This window comes from Panthera leo, chromosome C1 (assembly GCF_018350215.1).
Source record: "Panthera leo isolate Ple1 chromosome C1, P.leo_Ple1_pat1.1, whole genome shotgun sequence".
Taxonomy (NCBI): Eukaryota; Metazoa; Chordata; class Mammalia; order Carnivora; family Felidae; genus Panthera; species Panthera leo.
In genome coordinates, this window is record NC_056686.1 from 50,888,212 (window position 1) to 50,906,551 (window position 18,340).

The window sequence follows — 18,340 nt, forward strand, 5'->3', positions numbered from 1 at the left end:
TTTATTCAGAAAGTGTAGTTTTAAACACTGTCCAGAAACACATCTAAATGACATATCTCAGATTTTATTCTCCAGTTATCTACTCGACACTGTCATCTTATCTTTTTTCTTCTCAATATTTTCTCCAAATAGTTCCAAACCTTCCTCATACTCTCTCTCATTTCATCCAAATCTCAGATTCTGGTCATTTGCTTTTTATGTTCTCCCTTGTGGATTTTTTCATTACCAGTGATGACTGCCAAACCTGGGTGCATATTCCTTAGCTGTCTGCAGCTACCAGACCGACTTCAACCCACCTATAACCCACTCATCTTCATGAAGCTTTTCCATATGTCTACATTACTTAATCATATGCAACTATTAAATATATGTTTATGCAGGACCTGCAACATCCTATTCTACGTGTTAGGGTAAGACACGGTCCCTGTTTTTAAAGAGTTTGAATAGCAACAAACACAGACACGAAAATAATTCAGTGTCACAAATGCAGTAGTAAAGGTATTCATGTTCTATAGAACTATGTCTATGCTACAAAATTAGCATTTAATCATAGTGTATGGTTTCACAGTCTTGATTTTCTAACTATAATGAAAGTTTCTAGGGAGCAACTCTTTGGTTTTAAAACATATTATTGCCACTCAAAGAATTATTCTCATTAGTAAGCAAATGAAGTAAAAAAGCATTCCTCTCAAGGATCTAAGACATTGTATGCTGTATTTTATCTATATACCATTAAAGAATATAAAATTTAGAGATGGGATCTAAGTCTCTTAGTCACTCATTCATTGAGTTAATATCTATTTATGCATATGTATTCATCCACTTTGTACTAGACACAATTCTAAGGCATTGGAAGGATGGTAGTGAAAAAGAAAGATCAAGTGCATGCTCTCATGAAATCACACTCTAATGGGAGAAGACCGAAATTAAGCAGCAAATTTCATATAAGTGTTTTGTAGAAAATAAAAGAGGGCTACATGTTTAAGAATGATTGTGGCAAGGTAATGTGCTCTAATTTTGCCTGGATGGTCAGTGAAAGCCTGAGAAGATGCTATTTGAGTGGAGACCTGAAGAATCACAAAGAGCAAATGGGTACATGACAGTCATAGAGTAATGTGAGCACTGCTTCAGGCAGAGAAAAGAACCAAGTGCAAATACCCTAAGGTGTGAATGACTTTGGCACATTAAAGAAACAGAAAGAAAGACCAGGATGGCTAGATTTTAGGATGTGGGTAGGGAAGACAGTGGCAGAAGCACACAAAAGCCAGGTAAATAGGACTTTGAGGACCATTATTAAAAGTCTGGATTGGGGGTGCCTGGGTGGCTCAGTCGGTTAAGTATCAAGCTCTTGATTTTGGCTGAGGTCATCACACAGTCATGACATCGAGCCCTGTGTCAGGCTCTGCACTGGGAGTGAAGCCTGCTTGAAATTCTCTCTTTTCCTTTCCCTCTGCCCCTCCATTCATTCTCTCTCTCTCTCTCTCTCTCTCCTCTCTCTCTCTCTCAAAAAAAAAAAAAAAGAAAAAAAAAGAGAGAAGAAAAGAAAAGAAAAAAAAGTCTGGATTTTACCCAAAGAATATGAAAACACTAATTCAAAAGATATATACACCTCTGTGTTTATTGCAGCACTATTCACAATAGCCAAGATATGGAAGCAATCATCCATTAACAGATAAAGAAGATATAGAATATATATATGCATACGTATACGTATATACATATGTATACATATACATGTGTGTGTGTATATATTGAAAAAATATATATTTTTGAGAAGCAAAAAATAAGATGACAGATACAGATACACACACACACACACACACACACACACACACACACACACACAGTGGCATATTAGCCATAAAAAAGAATGAAATCTTGCCATTTGCAACAACATGGCTGGATCTGGAGGGTATTAAGCTAAGTGAGGGGTGCCTGGGTTGCTCAGGTTAAGCATCCAACACTTGATTTTGGCTCAGGTCATGAACTCATGGTTTGTTAGTTTAAGCCCCATGGATTCTCTCTCTCCCTCCCTCTCTTTCTCTCTCTCTGCCCCTCCTCTGCTCATGCTCTCTCTCTCAAAAATAAACTTAAAAAAAAAAAAAAAAACTACACGATATAAGTCAAAGAAAGACAAATAACATACAATTTCACACATAGGTGGAATTTATGAAACAAAACAAATAAAGATAAAAAGATAAATAAAACCCAGCCTCTTAACTCTGTACAACAAACTGATGGTTACCAGAGAGGGGATGTGTGTGGGGAGGGGTGGAAGAGGTGATGGGGATTAAAGAGTGCACTTGTTGTGATGAGCACCGGGTGCTGTATCAAGTGTTGAATCACTATATTGTACACCTGAAACTAATATTACAGTGTATGTTAACTGGAATTTAAATAAGAATTAAGAAAAAAAAACTCCTAAAGATCCTATTATGAGGATAAAAAAGGAATTATTATCCAAAGGAATAATGATCATGGAAATTTTTAACAATAACTATTAAGATAGAAATACCCTATAGGGAAGCTGCACCATAATACTCAAGCTATTTCTATAAATTCAAATCACCAGACAATATGCCCTTTCCTTACTGTATCAATTTCCAAAAATTCTACAGAAGTGTACACAACTTTGGAAGTTCTTAAAACCTAAAGACATTTGTTTATAGGACAAAGTTTGAAATAAAATGCTATATGGTATGATGGCAAATGACACATTTTCTGTACAAGGAATCAAATAGAAAACCAGACCATTTTCAATTGAAATGTGTCTACTATATATACCAATAAATCCATGAGTTAACCCACTAATATGCACAAATATTTTGTATAACCATTAAGAAGGGGGGAAAATGCTACCAAATAAACCACAATACGCCACTGAGTTCAAGATAAACCTCAAATTCGGAGATGATAAAGTATGAAAAAATGGCTTTCTTGAAATCAATGAAATGCAGAAATAACATGGGTATGGAACTTAGTAAATACAGAAGTAGATTACAAGTGGTGCAGAGTATTCTTTCGATTCTTAGAAGTATCGGTGTGATACTTCTGTCCCATTATCCAAAATCAAACTGATATTCTACAAGGCAAAAATTAGTCTACTTACCCTTCAGCATCAGGGTCTAAAATGACAGCCAGCTCTGTTAACACAAGTCCTGCCAAATAATGCTGTTGGCGAAAAGGCACAGACAATTCAAACATATTTGCAATCTTCTGGTCTTGTACGTTTGTGGAAAATCCAGAACTCTGTTTGGGAGTGAGGTAGGAAAAAACAATAATAGCTGTGCAACAGAACATCCTACAGACAGAACATTACAACAAATGCAGTACGAGCATTATCTCAATATGAGATACACTTTGTGTAGGGTAGTTTATTTTACATTACTATTATTTGCACTGGAAAAAGTAACTGCTCCTATTTTTCGTACAGGAGACTATGATGAAAAAAACACTTTTAATTATTTTCAATTTCCCTTTTCTCATACTGAAACTTTTCCAACTGTTTTTTTTTTCCCTTTATTCTTTTAGCCACTTAATGTTTCAGTATCATACCCTGAAGGAGAAAAAAGTAACTGAATCCAAATGACGTATTATTGAGTTTTTAAAAGATTTTTAATACTGCAAATAGCATCCCTCCAAGACACAGTTCAAGGCAAGAGTGTTTACAATCTCATCTCCCTCTAATCCACATTCAAGACCATCCATGTGATATTTTTCAGAACAACAGGTTTCAGATTTCTCTATAGAGAAATCATCTTGCTAGTAAGTATATAAAATTATTCTTGCCTACCCCTACCCCAGAAACAGTGAGGTCTCTGTCACCCATTAGAATCTGAAAAATATATGTTGATAAGAAAGTAGGGAACAAGATAATGGAAGACATTCTATTAATTTTTTGCCTGAATGAGATGTTCAAGGGGGGAGTTAGGTATAAACAACTGTGTTTCATTACAGGTTTTAGGAACAGTACTTACGATTAATTTGTTCTTCACTGTGTGGCCACATCTTTGGCAGAGGATGTGGGAAGAAAGCAAAACACTAGCCTTATCCATTCTAGGAAGAAGCGTACGCTAGCCAGGTAAAAGAGTATGTGAAAATAGGCCAATCCCTAAGACTTTTCATAAAGGTAAAATGAAAAGTTGTGGGTGCTCTCTGATGTTTTCCAATGTAAATAAAGTTAAAATCTTTTTTTCTATCAAACATCTGAGATTGAACCAGGCTTCTCTGATACTAAAGCCACGAAATCCTTTAATCTCCATCTGTATGATAAGATACATAATAATTGCTACAACAACCTTTTTTTGCCTTGAGAGAAACTACTAACTGTTGAAGTCAGTTGTACCCAAAAAAACCCTATGAACATCCATCTGGTTTCCTTTGGGTTACCTAGGTACAAGAGAGGTAGGCAGGACTTTCCCAGGACTGCACTGCAGTTTGACTTCTTTCTTTGCTAAATTATGCTTCACTTTTTTTCCTTTCACAGGTCTTGATCCCTATTTAACATCTTCCATCCCAAGCTCAAGACAACCTTGCATCTGCTTCAAGAAAACCCATCTTGTGAAAATATCTAAAAGGCTTATATAAGTGAATTCACTCACATGGATGTGTATAAATCTCTAAGAAGAGTACAACATAGTAGATAAGAACTTGGGCTCTAGAATAAAGTCTACCTGTGCCTTGATTCAAAGCCTAGCTTTGCCACTTATTACTGTTCGGCCTTGGGTAATTTAATGACCTTTCTGTATTTCCTACGTAAAATGTGTTTCATATGTAAAATGAGAATAACAGAACTTACCTCCTAGAATTGCTCTAAAGGGCAAATGATCTATACTTTTAAAGCATTCAGTATGGAGCCTATCACATAGCTATTATTCATAGTGTTACTTATAATTTTTTTCAGTGTTTAGAATGCTTTCTTACAAACATGGGCTTTAAAATTTTTTTTCAGACACTCTGCATACCTGAGATGTTGCAGAAGAAACAGAAGGTGATGGTGATGCAGGTGGAGTAAGCAGGCTGCAGGGCAAGTTTAATGTAACATAATGCTCATGGCTGCAGACAATTCGCAGAAAATCCAGTCTCAAGGACACGAGGACACTTGGATTTGGTAATGAATAAAGCTTTGAAGATACCTTGTAAGCATTATATAAACAAAAGAACACCAATTGAATATACCATTTCTCTAAGCCAGCATCAGAATGACAGATTAAGGAATTAAAGAACAGTATTCAGTGGACAGTTTTTGGATTTTGTGGTTTAAACATTATCAGCTTTTTCCAGAGTTACTGCTAGAATAAAAACTTTGGAACTACAAGATCTATTAAGATTTATAAATCCACTGACTAGGCCAGAAGCCACATTCTTTATATTTCCAATACAGCATTATTTCCACTTCTCAAAGATGCACTTTATGAAGCAAAAGTCTACCACCAAAATAGCTCCATGAAAGAAATGATACATTCTTTGGATAATTAGCACCTTGTGTTACTCTATATTGATGATTACCTATTTGTCTATATACCCAGCTACACCATAAGCTACTCTCAGGAGACTATATACACTGACTTAGGAGCTCTGGCATCCTAGGGTCTGGCTCAATGTCTGCTAAATATAGGATGTCAATGCTTGAAGAATAACAACAGATTTGAGGAGCAACAGAACATGAAGTTTGGGGGGGAAAGTAAAAATAATACGTATTAAAATTTTTTTTAATGTTTATTTATTTTTGAGAGACAGAGTGTGAGCGGGGGAGGTGCAGAGAGAGAGAAGAGACACAGAATCCAAAGCAGGCTCCAGGCTCTGAGCTGTCAGCACAGAGTCCAATGCAGGGCTTGAATCCACGAGCCGTGAGGTCATGACCTGAGCTGAAGTCAGATGCTCAACTGACTGAGTCACCCAGGTGCCCCGTCAGTGTCTTTTAAAACAACACTTAACTGAGTGAGCCACCCAGGTGCCCCCCCCCCCCAATACATATTATTACAAATATTTGGAAGTGGGTCAGTGTCCACATGTAGTTTTAACTTCTCTATTAAAAGAAACATACAATAAAGGCATCCAATAGAACAGAGCTTCAAGATTCTAAACATTAGACTGCCAAATAGCATTTCTAAAGCAGTTCTCAGAAACGAGACTGTGGACCAGCTGGGAAATGTTGCACACACACTATGTCCCACACTCCCCACCCCCAGGACTCAAAGTACTCAATAATGCTGGGATAGTACCCAGAGAGCTATATATTTTTAAATTTCCTTTAAAAGGTAATTCTAGGATGATTATATAGCTCACTTACCCAAATGGCCTGTCAGGACCAATAACTAATGTTTTCCAAAAGGCACATTTCATTAATCAGTTGATAAAAATTTTAAACTAAAGTCAGCTTTTCAGGGAAAAGTTCCACGATGCCTTTTTTTTTTTTTTTTTAACATTTATTTATTTTTGAGAGAGAGATAGAATGTGAGCGGGGTAAGGACAGAGAGAGAGACAGACAGACAGACAGACAAAGAATCCGAAGCAGGCTCCAGGCTCCATACTGTCAGCACAGAGCCTGACACGGCACTTGAATTCACAAACCATGAGATCATGACCTGACCCAAAGTCAGACACTTAACCTACTGAGCCACCCAGGCACTCCTATGATGCTTTTAGTTTAGTAAAAGCAACATAACGAATGACACTGGGGATATGGGTAAACATCTGTCCATGATTCTAAGCTCTACAATGTCTAGGTCTACATTAGAAGGAATACAAAGCAAAATGAAGCTGCTTTAAAAATCACCCAGTAAATACACAAAAAAGTTCACGTGGCTGTTCATTCAGTATAACTGCTACTCTTGCATGGCATCTTGGGGATGCTTTACATTTAGACCACTGACTTGATGATCTGTTTCAGAATGGGAATCGAAGAGTCATGAGTGGGCCAGTATAACCCAAGAAAAAGTCAGCTGCACAGGTATCAGCCTGCCATTGTCCTGTAGCCTTATAAAACAAATGAAATTTACTTTTTTCTTACTAACAAAAATACACTGCTTTTTAAAAACATCAGTATATGAATGTATTCTTGAAGATCTCTTAGCTGCAACCCTAGAAACAACAAACACAGTATTTAATTGTTAATTATTACTAACTACACATTACCTGTTTGTAGCAGGTCTTAATAAGGCTAAAGACAAATCCTCTGTCCATAACAGACAGCAGATCGTTGAGAAAGAATGCAAGGCTTGTGTTGAGTCTCTCAACCATTTCTGTGTCCTGGAAAACAGAATAAAAAGCAAAAACAAATAAAAGTATGATAGTTTAATGTGAGCTTGAAAGAGATTCAATTTAAAAAAAAGTTATCATTACCTTCTGAAATCGTGAAACTATATCACTAGCAATTGTGCTGACAAGAGCAGCAATGTCATCCATGAATCGTTCTGGAAAACGACTTTTCCTTGGTGCATCAAGTTTATCATTAAAGTATAAATGGTGCACCATGCTCTTTACCTGAAAAAATAAATAAGCCATTAGTTTAATTTCTTATGGATGTAATTAACAGCTAATCACATTAGGGCTATTTTTTCAAATTGCTGAGTGATTTAACAGATAGCCGAAATGCTTTTAGCTCCTCAAGTATTTTGAAAATTTCCCTGCAATATTTTGTATGCTCCCAAGAAATATGACACACTGTACAAGTCAATCACTGCATCACCTCTGTAAAATTCTCCTGGCTATCAACAGGAAAAGAATTATGAACATCAACAGAAAAAAATTTCACTCTTTAAATTGTTTTAAATGAAATCTTTCCACCGCTCAACATTTTGACATTCCATATCCCGCAAACTGCAGCTCTAACAGCCTAAACACATTGACTTCACTGCAGTGTCTTCAGCCTCTAGCATAGAGTAACACAGGGTGAGGGTACATGAATTACTGATGACTCAATATGAATATTAAGATATTAGATCAAAATTAACAAAGTGATTTATGTGTACAAAATGCTTCTGGATATCAATTCTTAACACAACAATGTGATAACAGTAATAGAGAATTCAGGGAAATTGAAGCCAAGTTTCAACAATTAGTCAATAGCACAGCCAAGACTTAAACTGCAGCCTTTTGACTATTTTAAAGAATTTGAACATACATATAAGACTCAAAAAATAAGTCAAAATTTCAATGTGATCTTATATTAAAAGCACAAGAATTACAAAATTAGCTGCCTATCACTTACATAGGGTCCCTGACTTATTTTCTTTTGTAGATTAGTAAATCTTTAGGAAAAAATGTCTTCTTATCCCTAATATAGGCAACATTCAATGCTGAGAATGATCCTATGATATACTCTGAAAACTCCTTTTGTTTCTTCCATTCTTTTGTTGTTTTGTTTTCTTATTTTTGTACACATTTCTCTTTTGCAAGGAAAAATTTCAAGGACTTCAGCTTTCTAGAGGCTGAACAGGAAGATCCCTAGGACCTGAACACCTGAGTTTGAATCACAGTTCTGCTATCTAGAAGCTACATCAACTTCGATAAGTTACTTAATCTCTCTGTGCCTGGGTAACACGCAGCTCACAGGGACGGTGCCACCACACTGTATGCACTCGGTAAATTTTTATTGCTTTTGTGTATATATGTGTTTATGTGTGTACAAATATATATTAAGATATTAATTCGTTTGTTTTTAATACCATTTATTGAATTGAGTGACAAGCGTTGTGGGTTTTTTTTTTTCTTTTTTCTTGGCTGTAACTGGCATTTCCCTAAGAGCTTTCTAACCATAAAAGCAGTGAGTACCTTATAAAGCTCTTTTAATCTGTTTGGGATGAAGTCTATAATACCACCATCATACAGTAGCCACATTCAGACAAAAGAACAATGTACCAGGTTTCCTTTAAAAAGATAGCTGTTTCTGCAACCATCTCTAGAAAAGTGGTTAACGAGAGCTTCCTAAGTCCACCTCAATTGTGCCGAGTATCCACCGTGTTTATTTAGAGATGTAACACACATAATTTTGTCTTGGACACACACGTCAAATCATGCGATGGCATTAGAAAAAGATTTTTAGGAGAAAATAATGAGCTAGCACAAAGTTGTTAACTAAGGAAAACAATATTAAAAGTGTGTGTAGGTTGCTCACCATTAACTCAAAAAAGAACCAGGCTTGTTGCAAAGCTGACTCCCGAACGCTGCCACTGCAAACCACCCACTGCAAAGCCAGCTCCTCATGAAAAAGCTATCCAGAAGTAAATCCAAAGTTATTATCAAAGTCATATCTGCTGATAACACAAACCAAATAATAATGCAATTACAAATGAAGATATAATGAGAGTAAGCAAAATAAGGCATGTGAACCATTCAATGATGCAGTGAGGACACCCATTAACGAAACGGCTGTTTATACATGTAAGACAGTGGCATGTTGAACAGCTGAAAAAATTACATGTTATCTTGCAGTAAAATGTAATTTTAAAAGGACAGGTGGGAAAATAGCCTCCTAAATTGTACCTGCAAACAGAAACTAGACCAAAAACTCACAGTTACAAATACTATCTTCTCTGTGCCTTAAATACATATTTTAACATATGCAAATACATTCATGAACTTTGCTGGTACAATTTAGGAAATACCTTTAAAAATTTTAACTTTTGATGTAAGCCATTAATTTTCAAGTTTTCAGGTATTTGAAGTCTTTTTATAAACATAGAAATTTCCTGCCTTATAATGGATATGCATACAAAGCATTTGCAAAATAGTGTATATCAATATGAAAAAGGACTAACAAAACTGTGCATAAGGGAAGCAAATCAACATATCTTACTAAGAGTGATAATTTTTCTAACTCATCTTCCTTTCCCTGGAAATTTAAAACACAAAACAGAAGCAGTTACAGAAACAGAATTCAGAGTTGATACATTTTTTTGGTACTAAAATTTGATGATCAAATTTGATTTCAAACAGTCAATCCCAAAGATATAAATATTATAATAGCATAAAAGAGCATACACTGAAGTGGTATGCCCAAAAAAGGCATCAGACAAGCAGAGCTTGCTGAAAAGTATTTTTAAACAAATAATTTAAATGCAATTATTATAACATACTGGTTTACTTAAAGAAATCTTACATCTATTTAACTGTTGGAATTTTCCCCCTATATGGATTGTCTTCATATGAATCTACCTTTTTAGTTGGTAAGCGTCCCGTTAATGTTTGTAAGAAACTTGACGTCTCTGTGTGCGAAGACATACGATTACAACTTCGATCCATAGCCTATGGAGTGAAGGTGGATGAATGACGAGATAACATTAAAGTCCGCTGTGGATGACTTTGCAGCTTAAGGATTACATACAGTTTTTAAAATCATTTTACTGTGTTTTCAACAACTGTTTTATTGTTCATCTAATTTTCACCATTTTAAGCTGCTTTAATGACAGTAAGTTAGAAGTATCAAAATGGCTTCTATATATTTTTAGTAAAAAGAGTATTTTAACCACTATATAAATTCAGAGTGCTGCAAAGAATGAAACTTTTATCTCTGTGATCTATACACATGCACACATCTAGTAAGAGAAAGCAAAAAGTAAAAACATACTTCTCACTGGTCTCAGATCAAAAAAATCAAGAATTTTATATTCAATAAAGAAAATTAAAAGATTAGAATGGTTTCTCCCACTTTCCAGTAGGATCAAAACCTACTATTCGGTTTTGTCATATTCTTCAAATATAAAACACTGTCGATATTAACCATGGAATTACATTCTTCCAGAACAAGAGCATTTTCCTCCAAAGCCAACACACAGATGAGAAGTATATTTTGAGGTATCATGCAATAGTAGCTATCAAGCAACTTGACTTAAGTAAGCAAATCCTAGTTCAATTAATCTAGAAACAAATTTCATACTTTGCAACACAATATAAATTAAAATTCAGTTTGGTTCTGGTACTAAGTCTTACAGCATGGGGATTATATACCGTTCAGATTTAATTTCAGTTTGTTACCAATATTTCCAGTCAGTAATTATGAAAAAAAAAAAAAAAAAAAAGACAAGATAGTAAATGTTGAATGAAAATGATACAACAGCTACACTTTAAACCAAAAGCCAATGGAAAACTGTCAGGTTTTTTCCATACCAATTTTTTTTTTTTTTTTAATTCCTACTAAAGATGTACTAGCCCTAAAGTAGAAACTGTTATAAAGCCATTGATTGCATAAGCAGCAGGCACTGAAATACTGATAGGGTATACAAGGAGGGAAGGGAAAGAAGACAGGAAGTAGGAAAGGAGAGCATTACTGGTACAATTGGTGGTATTCATGCATAGTAGTTGGAAAATGTGCTAAGTAAACAAAATACACACTTTTTAATGATTAAAAAGCAAGCCACTGAAATCATAGTATGTACTAAAAAGTAACGTTCTAAAGGGAAACATCAGCAGCCAATAAAGAAACCTCTAATATAAACACCACCTGTGTTGACTCTGCACTTGGACTGGGGTTGGATCCCCATGGGGCAGCTTTTGGACCACCAGTGTTAACCCAGGAATTGGAGCGATCTAAACCCTAAGCATATAATAGAAAGCAGTTGGAAAGGAAAGAAATATTACATGTGGCATGCTATAAATTATTCTAAAGAAACCCAGACTTTCCAATGCAAACATATTTTTAATTAGTACTGTTAAAGCAACCAAAATTCTTAGGCACCTAGAAGTATTAGTTCACCAAAATTACATTCATTACATAATGTTTTTTTTTTAATTTTTTTAATGTTTATTCAATTTTGAGAGAGAGAAAGAGCGACAGAATACAAGCAGGAGATGAGGGGAGAGAGAGAGAGAGAGAGAGAGAGAGAGAGACACACACAGAATCAGAAGCAGGATCCAGACTCTGAGCTGTCAGCACAGAGCCCAACGTGGGGCTCAAACCCACAAACCGTGAGATCATGACCCAGGCCAACGTCAGATGCTTATCCAACTGAGCCACCCAGGTGGCTTTTAAATCACAAATATTAAGTATAGCATTTAAAGATAATTTCTCTTTATGTAAAGGGATCACCTTAGAGAACCAACTAAAGTTCCCATAGTACCATCCCCCCAAACTCTCTTTAAAGATGGCACAAATTAGCAACAGATTATTTCCTCTGAACCAACTAGGATTTAAAAGGAAAAAAAATGTAAGAAGAAAATCATTCTTGTCTAAAAGACTTTACTTTCATTTTGTCATGATTGAAACTTCTGTGCACTGATATTCCATAATTCTATTTGACCCTGCTTCCTCTTTCACTTTCTTTTAGGGACCAATAGGAGAAATCAAGCAAGAAAATTAAGGAAAAAATTAAGAAAATAAATAGGATGACTAATATTTGCTCCTACCTAAAAATGATGGTGGATTTGGAGTTGTGCTCAGTTTTACAGTGACTGTTATAATGAAACATAATGGGCTACTATTTTATATAAATATTATAAAGAAAAGCATTATGATGGTACTATCTACAGGAATTATATCTTCATCATTACTATCATTGAAGTTAAGTTAACATGCTACTAATGTGTATGGCCAGAAGAGAATTACATCTGTTCTTCTCTCAAAGAAGTTATGATCCCAGGTGAAGGGACGTTTTAATGTCTTAAGCCTGACTGATCATTACAATCACTGGGAAGTTTTGTAACATTCAGATTCTGGGCCCCAACCCCAGAAAACCTGATTCAGCAACCCGGGCTGTAGCCTGGAATCTGCTAAAAGAACTACAGCCAGTTGTAAGGGACTTTTTTAAGAGGACTCTTGGAGTAAGAATAAAGAAGACAACCCAATACAAGGAGACAAAAAATAGGGTGTCAGTATGGACCCAAACCAGAAAGCACCAAAGGAAAGGTAAAAGAAAAACAAGAGTAGTAACAATAATAATCAACTGTGTAGACATTTATATCACCTGGGAAGGTCAACACAAAAATGTGCAGGGCCTTATGTCTAAACAAATAAGAATATCTGGGATTGAAGCCCATGTATCAGTATTATGGGAGGGAATGAGGATTAGGGAGAGTGAGGGAGGGAAGACAAACTAACTCTCAAGAGCTTAGGTTTTAGGGAGAATATGTGCCCTATTGTTCTAAAAATAGAGACTGACTGAAATGATATAATAATCACCCATTTCCACTCATTTTTTATACTGAATGTGTAAGATGAGTGAAGTTGAAATCCAAGTTCAACTGCTTACTAACTGTAAAATCTAAGGTAAATTACCTAATCTCTTTTTCAGTTTCTTTGCAATAAAATAGGAATAATGATAGTCTCCCTCATATTGGAAAGATCAAATTAAAAAATGGAACTAAAGGATGCCTGGGTGGCTCAGTCAGTTAAGTGATCGGCACTTGATCTCAGCTCAGGTCATGATCTCACGGGTCATGAGTTTAAGCCAAGGGGCAGCACAGAGCCTGCTTGGGATTCTCTTTCTCTCTCTCTCTCTCTCTCTCTCTCTCTCTCCCCCTCTCTCTCTCTCTGCCCTTCCCCAACACACACGTGCTCTCTCTTTCACTCTCTCAAAATAAATAAATAAACCTAAAAAAAAAAAGAATAAATATGGAAGTAAATATAGAAAACTCTCAAAAAATAGATCTAGCAGGCGTGCCTGGGTGGCTCAGTAGGTTAAGCATCTGACTCTTGATTTCAGCTCAGGTCATGATCTCACAGAGGTGAGACTGAACCCCCTGTCAGGCCAGAGCAGAGCACGGAGGCTACTTGGGATTCTCTCTCTCCTCTGCCTCTCTGCCCCTCCTCCGCTTATAAGCGTGTGCATGCATACTTGCTCTCTCTCTCAAAATAAACTTAAAAAGAAATAGTTTTGTTTTTAATGTTTATTTTTGAGAGAGAAAAAAAGAGCATGAACCTGGGAGGGGAAGAAAGAAAAGGGGACAGAGGATCTGAAGCAGGCTCTGCAGTGACAGCCCAAAGTGGGGCTTGAACTCACAAACTGCAAGATTATGACCTAAGCCAAAGTCAGACACTTAACCAACTGAGCCACCCACGTGCCCTAAAAAGAAACAGTTCTAACAAAAACTTTCTACATGTTTTTTAAATGCTTCCCAGCAAAGTAAAAGACAATATTCAAATACTAGTAACATTATGTAATCACATTTAAAATAAAATACCTACCTTCTCATAACCTTATGTTATTTCAAATAAAAGCAAATCAGCAAATAATGTTTTTCAAATATGTTAAAACTAAAGTTTTCACCCGACTCCCAAGTTAGGTTTCTCCACTGTATAAAGTTCTTTCTGCCATTTATAATTTTTACAACCACTACTCATGTTATAAAATTAATACATAAGTATCTGATTTTTGCAAAATTACAACTGTGCTCTTCACTCTACCATAAATTTCCACAATACCAATAATTTTTCCATACTCTTAAATTCACTTTTCAATTCCTTAATTTCCTTTAAAACTAAGTCACAGGCTAATCAATAATGTGAGAATAAATAATAAATCTCTTTGTGCCATTAACTGTATATTATATTCACAATATTGAGACTGAACAGTTATAATTACATCAAGTCAAAGCTAACTATTTAAAGAAAACCTGTGACCAATTATTTTGTAAAGCAAATAATTACCATAATTTGTTATAAAGCTAAGAATTATATCAAACCACCCTTACGTAAACAAATTCATCACATACATTTACTAATGTCATAACTATGTTTACTAATCTTCAACTAATATAGAACAGATTAACCAAATGTGTGCACATGTGCATGAAAGTGGGTTTTTTTTTTTTTTGTTGAATCTCTGTAACTGTATTTTGTCCCATTAGTACAGATAGCCTCCTTCCTTGAGCAAGGCTCATACTGTATTTGACAGGACATCAACATTCTTGTTAGAATACAAAGATTTGGCTTGGTACCCACAAGTTCTCAGCATAGTGCCCACACAGTAAGCTCTCAGTATTTAAAAATAAATTTAAAAATAGGGGATGACACATTACAAAGAAACTATTTAACTACATAAATTGCACTGGCATTTGATTAAAAGCAATAAAACTGACAGTTGTTATAATAATATATTTACATAATTGAACGTTAAAAGAGTATTGCTAGGGCAAAGAGATCAGCTTTGGTAAGATAATTATGAAGAAAGTCTCGCAAATCTCATTTTACAGTCACTAGAGTAATAAAATCCTACTGATAGAAGTATTCTTGAATTTTAGGAGTTCTGCATTTTACATTAAAGAATAAATTATGAAAACAAACTTTCATAAAGCCAAATCTTTTAAGGTAATTAAATATACAATTAATGCTGACAGCAAGAAAGCAAACAAAAACATAACTTTTAAAGAAGGAAGTTATTCTTGTAATAGATCTCTATGCTTACTAATATTCATTTATTGAATATCTATCACACATCTTCAACATGCTGGCCATTATGGGTGCTTAGGATACACTACTCAACAACTATGCCCGACCTCATGGAGCTTATACTCTGATAAAGGTAAACAAACATAATAACTAATTTATATGCCACATTAAAAGGTAGTAAATGTGGGGCTCCTGGATGGCTCATTTGGTTGACCATTCAATTTTTGATTTCAGCTCAGGTCATGATCCCAGGGTTTGACCACCTTATTTAAACGTATAACCAGTCCTTCTTTCTCTTCAGTCTTGTCCTGGGGGCTTTTGATCCCCTTATTATGTTTCTTTGTCTCATAACATTTACTACCTTAAAAAATTTTTTTTTAAATTTTATTTTAGAAAGTGCACATAAATGGGGGAGAAGGGCAGAGGGGAAGAGTGGGAGAGAGAGGGAGGGGGAGAGGGGGAGAGAGGGGGAGATGGGGAGAGGGGGAGAGGGGGAGAGGGGGAGAGGGGGAGAGGGAGAGAGGGGGAGAGGGAGAGAGGGAGAGAGGGAGAGAGGGAGAGAGGGAGAGAGAGAGAGAATATCTCAACCAGGCTCCATGCTCAACACGGAGCCCAACATGGGGCTCGATTCTGTGGGATCATGACCTGAACTGAAATCAAAAGTCAGATGCTCAACCAACTGAGGCCCCCAAGCACCCCTATGACTTAGGTTTTTAAAGCAGCATTCTGTTTGCTACGTTGTGAAGAGAGTGTAGGTTGGAAGTAGGAAAACCATCTTTCAGGTTATTACATTAATTGAGAAAGAGACGACAGTAGTTCAGAACAATGGTAGCAGTAAAGGGAGTGAGCAGTGATTCTATCTTTAGCATATATCCAAATCTGAACAAAAGGATTTCAGAAAGGCAGCTAAGTTTACAATTTCAGAGAGAGGTTTGTACTGGAAATATAATTTTGGGAGTCATTAGCACATAGTGGTATTTAAAATGATGGAACTTGGTAACATCAAGCAAGTGAGTATAGAGAGAAAAGAGAAAAGACAAGAGAAATAAGGAAAGAGGCCTGGGGCACTTGCAGATTAAGAAATCAGGGAAAAAAGAATCCACAGAGACTGAAAAGGTATAACCAGTAAAGTAAAAGGAAAACTAAGAAGAGTGCAGAGCCTGAAAGGCAAGTACATAAATAAACTAAGGAGGAAAGAACGTGACTATGTTCAAATCTGCTATAAGGTCAAGTAAGCCTAGCGCTGAAAATTAACCACTAGATTTGGCAACATGGAGACCTCTGGTGACATAAACAAAGGCAGTTTGCATGGAAGATGGGAGCAATACCTGACTGAATTAGGGAAACTTTTTTAAAGAATTCTACTACAAAAGGTAGCAGAGAAATAGTGAGGAAGCTAGCAGTTGAAATACTAGAGAGATTTTGGGATAAATAAAAATGGGATAAATACTAGCATGCTTGCATGTGGATGGGATGTTTTAGCAGATAGGGAGCAAATGATGATGTAGTACAGAGATAAGACAATTGTTGTAGTGAGGAATCCAATAAGCAAGAGGGGACAGGAGCTTGTTTACAAATGGATCCACAAAACTGGACAGTCCATCTACAGTAGAATACTATATTAAGTAGTGGGTAGTCGTAGATGGCAGTAGGTAAGTAGATGTGGTTTAAAAGTCTATAAAAGTATTCTTTTGATGGCTTCAATTTTCTCAGTGAGGTAGGAGATAAAGTGAGAAGGAGGACTGGTGGGCAGGTAAGGGAAGAAGGCATGAAACCTTTTTCTGGGGAGAATGGGAAAGTAAATGGAATACAGAAATATAGTGTCATTGCCTGACAGCACTGAGTGCTCTCTGGAGGTCCATGGCTTTTAAATTCAAATGAGAACAGTCATCACGACACTTCTCAAGTCATGTTCACTGGCACAAGTGCTGACATGGCACAGACAGATGACTGAGTTCAACTATGGCTGGAGGTTTGGCTAAGCAAGTACAATGAAATAACAGAAGGATAAGGCAATTGAGGTTTGACTATAATAGGGATAACTATAATGATTGGTCATGGAATTTAAGCAAGCTAAATTGGAAGAAAGAATACTAAGGGATGGAGGCACACACAGTAAAAGGTCTCAGATTAAGTGATGGGAGTTTGCAGAGAAAGAAGAACTTGTTGGAATTGGAGTATTAGAAAAACGGGAACAAACAGTTAAAGAACAAGATGCATGAAATAGAGATTATGAAGGTTAAAGTTATTAAGTAATGACAACATCTAGGACATGACCATGGCTGAGGCAGGGTGGAAAGACCAAATTATTCAGAAAAGAGTTTCTTGATTGGAAAGGCCAATGAAGTCAGAATAAATAAATAGTAGTTATAAATAAACTTCAGATTCCTTTCAATTTTAATAAGGAGATAAAATTATATACCATTATCATTAGCAATTATGAGTAAAATGATAGTCCAAAATAAAGTAACTATCAGAAAATTTTCCAGCAAAAAAAAAAAAAAAGAAAACATGAAATCTATTTAAATAAAACTTGAGTAGGATGAGGCTGTGTTGTCATAAGACAAATTCTCATCTTATGATGGCTTTCTTAGAAGTTTATATATATACATCATTATATTTACACTACAGATCATCAGATGTTTATGTCATTATGTCTCATTTTATGAACTACTGGAAAAAAGGCAAATAATCATCCCAATACATGTAGAAGTTTATTCTAAATCTCGAGATTATAATCTATCAAATACATCATATAAAGGAAAACTCTAGAATCATGCTAGGTGAGGCATAATGCAAATCTTACAGAAATTAAGAGGCATTTTAAAAACAGAACCTTGAGGAAAATGTTCCTTTTCATTTCCATAACTCTTTACTTTCCATAACTCTTACACTACTCTTTACCCCAGGACCTAGAGTTGTACATAAATAATGCTAAGTACTACCTCTATGACAATGAGATACGGTCAAGAATGAATACAAGGATAAAAAATCTGAGTTCTTTTCCTAAAGGTG

General features: G+C 35.7%; 1 protein-coding gene across 8 annotated transcripts in view; it reads right to left on the minus strand.

Annotated features, from left to right (window-relative positions):
* The window catches only part of DOCK7 (dedicator of cytokinesis 7), a 229,138-nt gene that overhangs the window by 58,376 nt on the left and 152,422 nt on the right, over positions 1–18,340 (minus strand). For 4 of the 8 annotated variants that reach the window (XM_042951970.1, XM_042951969.1, XM_042951968.1 and 1 more), the window contains exons 23-29: positions 11,444–11,536; positions 10,159–10,248; positions 9,119–9,214; positions 7,345–7,485; positions 7,138–7,251; positions 4,965–5,135; positions 3,110–3,249 (exon numbers count right to left, since the gene is read on the minus strand). In XM_042951970.1, coding sequence (XP_042807904.1) covers positions 3,110–3,249; positions 4,965–5,135; positions 7,138–7,251; positions 7,345–7,485; positions 9,119–9,214; positions 10,159–10,248; positions 11,444–11,536 — 845 coding nt within the window. The remainder of the gene's footprint in view (positions 1–3,109; positions 3,250–4,964; positions 5,136–7,137; positions 7,252–7,344; positions 7,486–9,118; positions 9,215–10,158; positions 10,249–11,443; positions 11,537–18,340) is intronic. The other 4 variants (XM_042951975.1, XM_042951973.1, XM_042951972.1 and 1 more) reach the window with 1 other exon arrangement.